The following is a 12364-nucleotide window of genomic DNA, read 5'->3' as shown; positions in this document are numbered from 1 at the left end:
ATTTTAGAACCACTGGATTTAGCCCACAGATAACTTTGGAATGAAATTCAATATCAAAGGTGTGGTCTCCCGGGCTGGTCTTTTGGACACCTCCCTCTAAGTACAAAAGACCGAGACCTTTTGTTCTTCTCGGGCTCTTGTCTTCCTTCTCCGCCTGAAACTTTGGCTTCCGGTCCAAAGCCTCCTCTCTGCACATGAGGGTAGGCAAGCCACATGTGCTCAGTCCAGCAAAACCCTTCACCCCCACCCCAACACTCGCGGGCCCCAACTCCTGTACTACGCTTTTGTGTAAGAGTAAGTCTCCCGCGAGCTTAACCAAGCAGGAAGAATGTGCACGATTTCCCTGTGAGCGTGTGGCAAACAAGTTGCTTGTATGCTTTGGGCCGCTTTACCCCCTTTTTCCTATTCCTATTTCCTTTTTGTCTTTTTCTTCAACACAACCTGTCACCGGCAAAACAAACCCACCTGCCTCACGTGATCTTCGTTGCGTGAGTACAACTTATTGATTATCCAAGTACAAATTAGTGGATAATCATTTTGGATTAGACTAACGATCACATAGATTCCCAGCTTTAACATTGCTCAGCGCACATCCACTAATTTTACGCTCACATAACGAGTTCAGTCAATCGCTCTATATCTTGTTCTTTATGTACATTTGCCTGTAAATTTTGTAGTAAAGTCCCTCTGCATTGTTTCCCTGAATTCCCCTGTAGTTTAATAAGATTTTCTCTAAAATTCCACTTCCTTTGTGTACTGTATGTTTTTGCATCGAAACAGTTGACCGCTGAAATGAAGAACTCTTATTTCTATTAATGTAGCAAGCCTTCTAGATGACAGAGATTGAAAGAGGTTTTTCGTCACTTTTCCCCAATTTTACAAATATAAAAAGGGACGTGGTGCCCTATATGAGACAAATAATTTAATTGTAAACTTCTAAAGTTCATTAAATCTCCCCAGCAGAAGATGAAGGCGTCTAATTTCTGACTTTTTCTTTTCACATATTAATGATGCTTTTATCCAAACCAATATACGCTACAAATGTAAGACATCTTTGATTCAAACACCTGTGGAAAACTTTGATAAAACCTAAACCTGGTGATCTCAATGTTTTGTAATTTCTCTTAAATGGATGTATATTTCAGATATTATCATCAGATTGTGCATTAAGCAAAGCAAATTGATTTATATAGCGCATTTCATACAGAAGGTAACTCAATGTGCTTTACATGATTAAAAGCATTTAAAAACAAAGAGGGGAAAACAGCTTATAAACATGTAAAACAAAAAGAAAAAATAAAGAGTAATTATTAGTAAGAGTAAGAGTAATTAAAACAGCATACAGTGCAAGAAATATCATTTAAAAGTGGAAATGCTCTAAAAAGCATTTTTAACCTGGACTTAAAAACATTCACACTGACTGAAGGGCTGACGTCACTTCTGTTGGCAACTTATTCCATTTGTGTGCAGCATAATAGCTAAATGCTGCTTCACCATGCTTGCTTTGGACTCTGCGCCCCACTATTTGACCTGAGTCTGTCGATCTCAGAGCCCTACTGGGTTTATATTCTATTAGCATTTCTTTCATGAATTTAGGACCTAAACCATTTAGTGATTTATAGACCAGTAGCAGAACTTTAAAATCTATTCTAAAGCTGACTGGAAGCCAGTGTAAAGACTTAAAAATTGGAGTAATATGCTCTGAGGTCTTTGTTCTGGTCAGAACTGTCTGATGCTCTTATTTGGGAGTCCAGTCCAAAGACCATGACAGTAGTCCAGTCTACTTGAGATAAAAGCATGGATGAGCTTCTCCTGGTGTGCTTGGCACATACAAGCCTTCACTCTGGATATGTTCTTCAGATAGTAGAAAGCAGTTTTAGTAATTGATTTGATATGACTTTTGAAAGTCAGATCAGAATCTATCAGTACACCAAGGTTTTGGACTTGGTCTTTGTTTTTTAAAGAGAGTGACTCCAGGTATTTACTAACAGCAATCATCTTTTCTTTATTGCCAAAAATCAGTTATCTCAGTTTTGTTGTGGTTTAATAGAAGATAATTCTGGCTCGTCCAGTTATTTATCTGTTTTAGACAGCGACACAACAGCTCAATTGGACTATAGTCATCTGGAGACACTGCTAGATATAACTGTGTGTCATCTGCATTGCTATGATAGTCAAAATTAAAGTCCTGAAGAATCTGACCCAAGGGTAGCATTAGGAGACTTTACCTTTATTGATTGTACATCTTCATCATCTTCCTCTTTTCTCTCATCTTGTTCATCTCCAGCAGAACGACTCAGAAAGGTGAAACAATTACAGTTCAGTTGTCTTTTCACTCGCTCCCTATTTTTGGGTAGATGAATCACTGAGAAGGTAAGAGGAGGAGGGATAGAAAGTGTGCCCGTTCCCAAACCTAGATCATCCAGTACCTATAGAGGTTGAAAAGGGATGCCAAAAGATAAGAGTAAGAAATATACTGGCATGATGAATGATAAATGCAGGAATTAAAATTATATTTGTTGGCTCCACCTCATTAAGTGGAGGCATGGCTTTTCTTTTGAGCAATTCGAGTACATCTGGATAGTCTTTGCCTGTGAGTTTAAGAACAATATGAGGGATGATGTTGGGTTTCTCAGCTGCCTTTTCTGATTTGAGGGCTGCCTCCATCTGATTATATGGAGATGGGATCTTGCTACTGGATTTTTTGCTCTTCTTTGCCGCAGGAGTCTGTAAACAGGACCATTGAATTTTGAAGATGAATATTGTTGGAACACTGAAAGTTCCAGAAAATGATTTTTTTCTAATACAACAAGCATGAGTTAATCTGTGTACAAACAGTTTAATTACAAATAAAATACAACACAAGAATAGGCTCCAGCACAACCGCGACCCTAGTGAGGAGAAGCGGCTCAGAAAATGGATGGATAGATGGATACAACACAAGAGGGCAAGACAAGTACCTGTTTTTCTGTTGGGGGCTCTTCTGGGGCTGGTGGAGGCTCCTGACCTGGAAGTGGGACCCGCAACAAGCAGTTAACACGATCCCAGTGTTGGAGAATGTGTTCCACCTGCGTTTGGATCTTTTCATATGCACTGAACATACTGTGCAATTTATCTACCGTGGGCTAGAAAGATGATGACACAAATAACAGAAATTAATTTCAGTATGTTGGTTTGAAAGTCTTTTGAGAGGTCGCCAGCCAAAGGTGATTTCATGGTCAACCCACCACTTCTGATGGTGAATCAGACTGGATGTCTCTATTGGTTTCGTCTTTGCTCTTTTCGTCTTTGCCTTGCTTTGCTGCACCAAGAGAAAGAGGTGAGATTACAATACAATGCAGTAATTTTCATGCTCTAATCTATGAACGAATACCAACCCACACAATAAATCATGGGTTTGACCTTGTTATTGAGAATTGAGAGAGAACTTTGATGATATAATTTATACAGTTTTTGTGGGTATTCTGTAAATGTGTTGGTACCATCATTTGAAGGTTGATCTTTCTTGTCCACTAGGGATTCTTTTGAGGATGGTATTCGAGGAGCTGCCATTGCACTAGATGGCTAGAGGAACAAGATCATTTGAAAATTAATTACTTGTATTTGTAGTTGGCATACATATCACCGTTAACATTTTGTAAATACTGCATTGGTGCATAAGTGAAAATAACCAATCTACCCTATTTCCTCGTATATAACCCTGGGATTGTGCCTGTGATTATTTTGATTCATCCAGGTGATTTCACTCTCAGGGGACTGAATCGATTGCAACTGGATTGTTCTGGTTGTCTTAGAAGACGTTTCGCCTCTCATCCGAGCCGCCTTCATCAGTTCATGCCACAAGGCTTAGTTAAAACAGGACTAGCCTGGGTTGGTGTGGAGAAATTCAACTGTTTATGCTCCAGGTTTGAGGCACACCTTAAAACCACGGATGGTATCATTCTTTTGGAATGCAAAAAAGGGACAGTCGTTAGTGTGTCTTGCAAAGAAGCCACTGTCTGTCAACAAGTCGATAGGTGGAAATTTCCTAACTATTCTATTCAGTTGTAAAGTGATACAGGAGCTGCCTAAAGGCCTCTTTATACTCCCGCGGCCGCCCGCATTGCATCATGTGACCGACGAATTGGCCCGCGCGGCCCCTCTGCGTGGCTTGATGCGCACACGGCAAAAACGCCGTGGAGATCATGTCTCGTGATTGGTCCGTTTTAGTCACATGCTGTGATGATGTAATCAGCGTTACTCCCGGTTCCACATAGCACCTACACCGCCGCCTTCTCGATCGATTTTGCAGCATAATTAAACGTATCATCTGGTCATCTCGGTCCATTTGGTCGAGCAGACTCTGTTCCACGGTCACAAAATGCAGAGGAAACTCCACTCTGTGGCGTCCTATCCAATACCAGCCATAGCGAAACCCCCGACTTGGAGGAGAATTGCAGCACACATTCGAAACAGCGCGTGTGGGTTGCGCTCAAATATAAAGGCAAACTGCGTGCGGGCTAGCCGCAGAGACGTCAGACATCACTGTCCGCGCGAGTATAAAGAAGCCTTATGGGCTTAAGCAGGCACTACTTCGCTTCATTTTCATTTTTTTTGTGCAAACTGTTTAGCACAACAAAAATATTATTAAGGTTAGAAAGCACAAATCAAGGAGAAAGTTAACGGAGGTGTTGAGACGGGTTGCCGAATCACAGGCACTCACAACTACAAAAAGCACCAATATTCCCTGCTGAAAGAAAACGCTGTAAACACTGCACAAAGCAAAACAAATACGATATAGTATGAAAGGGTATAAAAGTACAAATAAAGAATTGTGTTTTTTAAAAGAAAAAAGGTTCTTGAATAAAAAGTACAGACCTGCTTACTCTCCAAAGAACCCTTTTTCCGTGAGACTTGTTTGGCTTCCTTAACTCCACCCTTTTTAGTCTTCTTTTTTAACTCATCGAGTTTCACTTTCTTCATATCATCCTGCTGTTTTTTTTCCTTCTGCATTTTCATGATTCGCTCAAGAACTCTGACAGACAGAAATACATAGTGTTTAAGGTCAGTGCCAATTCAGTAATTAATGAAGGTACAATACCGTGAGATCTGGAGGAGCGTGTGTTTATGCCATCATTACTTGAGTTTCTTTTGCTTCTGTCGCTCATTAATACGCTCTTTCTCTTCCTCTGGCAGAGCTTCATATTCCTCTTCATCCAAGTTCTGCAGCCACTCCTCCTCCAGTTCTGCTTTTTCCTTCAGCAGGGCATCTGTCCGATGCCCAGTGCACAATGTGTTTTTTTTTTTTTTTAAATTTAAATCAGAATTGATAAGTAACAATGGAATAAATAGTATGATCATTGATGATAAGTTACTGTGGCTAGAATAATATTAAATTGTAAATTCTTTGTCCCTATTTTTTCTGAAAATGATTAGACCTTCTCCTTGCAGAGTAAGTAGTTTTATATATGAATTTACCTTCAGCTTTTCTTTGTGCCTTCATCCGAGCTTTTAGGGCACTGTATGTGTCAGATAAGTTGATCACATAAATGTGTTTACGGTTATTGAGGGCCTTGAGAACAACTTGAAGAGAGTATGCCACTGATGTTGTGTAGACTGAATCAAGACCATGAATTATGATGCCACAATAGCAGTCGTCTAACTGTATGACAAGTGCAACCATAAAAAAGAAGAAAAAAGCAATGATTAAAAACATAAGTTGTGTCGTGAAAGTGCAGTATAATTAGTTGTATACTACCTGAAACCTCTCTGCCAGGATATCAACCAGAAGTTGTTCAGGCAAAAGATTGCTGAGTGTTGTCTTATTTATTGGCTGAAAAGAAGGCAAGGCAAATTTATTTATATAGCGCATTTCATCACAAGGAAACTCAGTGCGCATTACATGACTAAAAACATTTAAAAACAAAGAGCAAATGTTTAAAAACAAAACTAATAAAAATAAGCTTTCTAAAATGACTAAAATAATGTACAGTGAAATAAAGAGATGAAAAATGAAAAAAAAGATGAAAATGCGATAAAATGCTTAATCATAAGCATGGGAAAAAAAGAATAGTTTTTAACCTGGACTTAAAAACATTCACACTTGGGGCTGACTTCACATTTGTTGGCAACTTATTCCATTTGTGTGCAGCATAACAGCAGAATGCTGCTTCGCCATGTTTGCTTTGGACTTTGTGCTCCACTGTCTGACCTGAGTCAGCAGATCTCAGAGCTCTACTGGGTTTATATTCCATTAGCATTTATTTCATGTATTCAGGACCTTAACTATGTCGTGATTTATACAACAGTAGCAGAACTTAAAACTATTCTGAAGCTGACTAGGAGTCAGTGTAGAGACTTTAGAATTGGAGTAACATGTTATGATCTTTTTGTTCTGGTAGAAGGCTGTTTTAGTGGTTGATTTGATATGACTGTTAAAAGTCAGGTCAAAATCTATCAGCAAACCAAGGGCTCGGACTTGGTCTTTGGTTTTTAAAGAGAGTGACTCAAGATATTCACTAACAGCAATCCTCATTTCTCTCCGGCCAAGAACAATTACCTCAGTTTTGTTTTGGTTAATTGTTGGAAATTTTGTTTCATCTGTTTTTTTAAATCTGTTTTAGATTGTGACACAAGACCTCATTTGAAAACAGTGATTATATGGAGCCAGAACACAGCCATTAAGTTTTGACTCTGCAAATTCAAGTTGTTATTGGAAAAAACATATCTATCAACACTGAAACAAGTATTGGCACTGAAATAATTCTATTGAAAATAAAATACAGACATCCCACCAAACTAGGAAGAATCACCAATGAAAGCACTCTCCCTTAAAAAAGAAAGTCATGAAGGGGAAATCTGAAGACTGACACATCATATTAAAACATATCCAAATCGCATTGTTCTTTTATGTCTGTATGTTTTATGTTTCTTTTAATGGAATATCATTCAGTGCTAATGCTTGTGTTGGTATCAATATACCGGTACACTTTTCTGCAATGAAAAAAACATTTTCAGTGCCAGTGGTCTATATGATTCTGTTTGAAGATAAACACCTAGTATGTGTTACATAATTTAGAATTAACACACATTTCCAAAGCCAGGGCAACAAATATTAAACACACTCATTTAGGACTTGAGAAAGTGTACCATGCTGCTGTGTGTGCTCCCTTTCTCCTGAGCTTTTAAGTCACTGCTGCTGGTATCAGCAGGTTTTGAATGAGCTTCAGTGGGAACTGAGTTTGGAGATACAGATGCAGCTTCACTGGGAGAATCCGCTCTTAATCCAATATTTGCAGATAACTCAACTGGAAGAGAAATGACATGTTTACTCAAATCCTGAAATATGCAAGAAATCTATACCTCTCGTTAAGTAATTAATAAACACGGCAGCTGTATATGTGATTTAATTTCTCAAAATAAAACTTTCAAGGAGACAATGTGTTTTTTTCACAATTAAAAACAGTTCCTAGTTTTCATAAGATGTCTGTGATATGTTTTTTTTTTAAAAAAATCAACCCAAGGACAAATAATTGATCACTTTACACATCGTATTTGTTGTCCTGCTGAAATTAGCCAGTCTTGAGGGCCTGTCTCATGCAAGAGAGCTGTTATCCCCACCCCATATACTGTTCAAGTAAATATTCTGCATAAATTGGTCATAAAATGTGATCTTCTCCTTGTCAGAATAAATGTATATAAGTTATCTCATGTTTACTCTAATCCTATTTCAAAGCATGCATTTAGCAGTATGTTGATTGAGTATAATGTTGATTGTATCATGTAAATTGAAGTTGTCTGTGAAAATGTTTACACGTTGCTGCTATGTGCTCCCCCAACTTTATAGCAGCAACAGCTGTGCAACTGGGAACCGCCCTAAGAAAATAAAAAGAGAGGAATCGGCAGAGTTTGTTCAGAGCGGTAGGAGATTGTAACTGCGAACAACTCTAACCGTTCTCCTCGCGAGTATATAAACCATCTCTTATCTTCCTTCCTTGTTTATTGTTTATTAAATGTTCTAGGCTGTTTGAACCTAACACTCCTTATGTACGGTGTCACAAAAATATGATGTTTTCTTAAACTAATTCCAAATTTTTTTTCTGATAAGTAAACATGAAGTACTCTGAGGACAGAAATTACCGAATTTAAAACAAAAAAGCTGTGCAGTGAATTTATCTGGGTTTGGCCTTTTTTTGCATGAGCTCCATTACCTAGCTATAATTTTCTGGAAATTACTTGGCGACAATAATGGTATATAAAGAATTAAAATGATACACACCTACTTACTCACGTCACAAATTATTGCAGGGTTCCAGCTTCCTACACAGCTGAGATTTAAAAATTCCATACTTTTTCCAGGACCTAATTTCCAGACTTCTCGGTAATAAACTCAAATAATATGTGACATTCAAGTAAATAGATTTGTATCATTCTGATTCTTTACATGCCATTTTGTCGCCAGAATTTTCAGCAAATTATAGGGGGAATGATAAGGGATCCTTTGCTAACAAGTCTTTATATTTGGAATTTAGGAGCCAGTTGGCAAAGAATTTACATCTACCGATTATGAGTTATGTCAGCGATCACACAAGATTGGATCTGTAAACGTCAGGATTGATGCCCAGCAAGATGTAAAAGTATCGGGGATTAATAGACGAAGTGGAGGCGTGAACCGACGTGCAGCAGAGGACAGTTGCCACTGCAAAATCCATTAATCCCTGACAATTGTTCACCTCGAAGGGGATTAACCCGCTTATACCATGGTCACTTGCTAATGAAAATGATGAGATACCAATTCATAATTTCATGTTTTGTAGTCAATATAGAAAGTTTTACTAAAACAATTTATTTTCCCTTGCAAAGCCTATTGGTTTGACTATGAAGTGTCTTTCCAATTCCATAACTCTCTAAGGGAATGTAAACGCTATTCAGTACACCAGCAAATAGATTTTCTAGTTTGACAATGTTAAATAACAACCACAATAAACAATAAAAATGACAATAAAATCATTTGATTATTACAAATACAACCCCAATTCCAATGAAGTTGGGACGTTGTGTTAAACATAAATAAACAGAATACAATGATTTGTAAATCATGTTCAACCTATATTTAATTGAATACACTACAAAGACAAAATATTTAATGTTCAAACTGATAAACAAACAAATAATCATGAACTTAGAATTTTATGGCTAAAACAGCTGGGACAGGTGGCAAAAAAGAAAACCAACATTGACAACAATGTTGGTTTTAAAAAAAGAAAACCAACATTGAATGCTCGTGACCTTCAATTCCTCAGGCGGCAATGCATCAAAAACCAACATCAATGTGAAAATCATATCACCACATGGGCTCAGGAACACTTCAGAAAACCAATGTCAGTAAATACAGTTCGGCACTACATCCGTAAGTGCAACATGAAACACTACTATGCAAAGCAAAAGCCATTTATCAACGACACCCAGAAACGCTGCCTACTTCTATGGGCCCGAGCTCATCTAAGATGGACTGATGCAAAATGGACAAGTGTTCTGTGGTCTGTACGAGTCCACATTTCAAATAGTTTTTGGAAATTGTGGACGTCGTGTCCTGCGGGCCAAAGAGGAAAAGAGCCATCCGTACTGTTATGGACGCAAAGTTCAAAAGCCAGCATCTGTGATGGTATGGGGCTGTGTTAGTGCCAATGGCATGGGTAATTTACACATCTGTGAAGGCACCATTAATGCTGAAAGGTTCATCCAGGTTTTGGAGAAACATATGCTGCCATCCAAGCAACGTCTTTTTCATGGACGCCCCTACTTATTTCAGCAAAAAAACATATTCTACACGTGTTACAACACCGTGGCTTCGTATTAAAAGAGTGCGGGTACGAGACTGGCCTGCCTGCAGTCCAGGCCTGTCTCCCATTGAAAATCTGTGGCGCATTATGAAGCGTAAAATACGACAACGGCGACCCGGACTGTTGAACAGCTGAAGCTGTACGTTTATTGAATGTTGTTAAAAGCAAAGGTGATGTAACACAGTGGTAAACATGACCCTGTCCCAGCCTTTTGGGAATGTGTTGCAGCCATAAAATTCTAAGTTAATGATTATGTGCTAAAAACAATACAGTTTATCAGTTTGAACATTAAATATCTTGTCTTTGTAGTGTATTCAATTAAATATAGGTTGAACATGATTCGCAAATCATTGCATTCTGTTTTTATTTATGTTTAACACAACGTCCCAACTTCATTGGAATTGGGGTTGCATATTCGGTATATTTATACCAGATGGATGATGCAAGCTCTCACCGTGGCAACGGTGCACTGTCGGTCTAGGCGGCGGGATAAAATTGTTGCAGGGTATCATTCAAAACTTCAACAGTGACATGTTCAGTTTGTACTTTTTTATGCCAGGAAGTGTCTCAGAGTTTTAATTACCTATTTTGTTTTTCTCTTTCGTTGATTTCATTCTTCTCGTCTGCGAGTTGATTTCTATCTTACAGCGTTAACTCTGTGCCGCTTCTGTCTCTTCAGTTTTTCCCTCACTTCCTCAGCAGCATCCCAGTCATCAAACGTGGTGTAATCACCAGATAAAGTAAATGAATTAATCACTCATTATTATTTTAAATTAGCTAATTTCTGTCCTCAGAATACTGTACTTATCAGAAAATCTGCCGTGACAGGTTGCCATGTTTGCTCGTATAATGTAACAGGTAAGGGTGCTGCGCATTAATTTGGAATTTTTATTTTTTGACTACTTTACTTTACATGCTTGCATAGAAACCCTGTATTTGAATATTTTTCTGAGACGTCTGGAATTTAGTCTCCGGAAAAAGTATGGAATTTTGAAAACTCAAATGTATAGCAATGCTGATAGTACACAGTGTAAATGTAGCCTTACCATGGACTGATTAACATTAAGGTTTTTAGAGTTACAGTACTGTTATGACCCTTTCCATGTTAATACTTAAAAATTCTTATAGATATTCGCAGGGCTCTTTTGTGCAAGGCATGGTTCACATTCAGCAATACTTCTTGAGAATTCTTAGAAACCTCAAAACTGATCAGGGCAGGGGAACGTCTCGTTCCAATTATGTCACATTGATTAGAATCTAGGTTGGCTGACTCTGACCACCAATTAGCTCCTGGAGAAGTCATTAGTCTAGAGTTTCACATACTATTTTCATTGGAATCATGTGTCCAATAAAAAACATGGAAAAATACGATTGTTTGTGTGATATTAGTAGGCTAATAGAAAAAAAATGTGTTTGTCTATTGTTGTGACCTAGATGAAGATCAGATAACATTTTATGACCGATTTCTGCAGAAATCAAGGTTCACATAGTTGTCGCCATTAAATGATGCCGTAGTATGAAAGGTTTGCAAAGAATACAGTGCACACCAGCCTCTTCCATCTTCTGAGCGTGCTCGGCAGCAGCACGGTTAAACAGTTGTCTTCCAGCCAGGCAAACGAGGGAAGTCCCATGCATCAGTGAATCAGCGAGCATAGCATCCATACTGAGACATGCCCCGCCGTAGTGATTTGCCAGAGCAGTCGCTTTGCTGCTTTGAGCTTTAAGAATGGAAAAGCAGAAAAACACATTGATAGTTTTTAATATGATGATGATGATGTGCATGTACAGTACCTCCCAGACAAACGTCAACATTTTTCAAAAAATTAAAAGATGTGCCTTTACAGTCACATAGAACCTCAGTGGTCAAACCATCATAGATGATGTCACGAAAAAACCTTTAGTTTATCTAATGAGACCTGAATGGTGAAATTCAAACAGTGGAGTCTACTACTGCACTAGTGTTGGCGGCTAGCTTGCAGCTGACTGGCTGTATGCTATACATCTTGTCGCTTAGGGTATTATTTCATGATATGATATAGGTGAGGCACACCTGCATTGTAATTTTACCCTCTTTATGTTTGCTTGAACAGTGTTTAAATATTGTGTTTACACTGTATTTTTTATCGTCCATCCATTTTCTATTGAGCTTGTCTTATTAGTGTTGTGGGTGAGGTGGAGCCTTTCCCAGATGACTTTGGGTGAGTGGTTAGACCCTGGACTTGTCACCTGTCAATCACAAGGCAAAGACTCATTCAAACTAACATCAACACTAATGGACAATTTAGAGCAAGGGTGTGCAAAATAAAGCCATTTGCGGCCCTCTGTCCATTTTTTAGATGCCTGCGGCACATAAAACAATTTTATTTTTCATATGGCCCACAATGCTATTGGGTGTGGGTGTTGAAAAAGTGGGGGAGTTGCATTGCACCTGACAACTTCTATGACTACTATTACTAATAATAATACATTTGTTTTATATAAAGCTTTTCTAGATATCCAAGGAACATATATAACTAGAATAGTATCACATTTCTCTTTAGATT

General features: G+C 38.3%; 1 protein-coding gene across 3 annotated transcripts in view; it reads right to left on the bottom strand.

Moving 5' to 3' along the window:
• Window positions 1-12364, bottom strand: part of hydin (HYDIN axonemal central pair apparatus protein) — a 123375-nt gene that overhangs the window by 54959 nt on the left and 56052 nt on the right. For all 3 annotated transcript variants that reach the window (XM_061677469.1, XM_061677470.1, XM_061677471.1), the window contains exons 39-49: window positions 11369-11539; window positions 7129-7286; window positions 5738-5812; window positions 5458-5641; window positions 5120-5249; window positions 4858-5014; window positions 3483-3564; window positions 3228-3301; window positions 2961-3125; window positions 2530-2727; window positions 2229-2429 (exon numbers count right to left, since the gene is read on the bottom strand). In XM_061677469.1, the coding sequence (XP_061533453.1) occupies window positions 2229-2429; window positions 2530-2727; window positions 2961-3125; window positions 3228-3301; window positions 3483-3564; window positions 4858-5014; window positions 5120-5249; window positions 5458-5641; window positions 5738-5812; window positions 7129-7286; window positions 11369-11539 (1595 nt within the window). The remainder of the gene's footprint in view (window positions 1-2228; window positions 2430-2529; window positions 2728-2960; window positions 3126-3227; window positions 3302-3482; window positions 3565-4857; window positions 5015-5119; window positions 5250-5457; window positions 5642-5737; window positions 5813-7128; window positions 7287-11368; window positions 11540-12364) is intronic.

This window comes from Phycodurus eques, chromosome 5, assembly GCF_024500275.1.
Source record: "Phycodurus eques isolate BA_2022a chromosome 5, UOR_Pequ_1.1, whole genome shotgun sequence".
Lineage (NCBI taxonomy): Eukaryota > Metazoa > Chordata > Actinopteri > Syngnathiformes > Syngnathidae > Phycodurus > Phycodurus eques.
The sequence above is the reverse complement of the archived record's forward strand: the minus strand, read 5'-3'. Positions and strand labels throughout refer to the sequence as shown.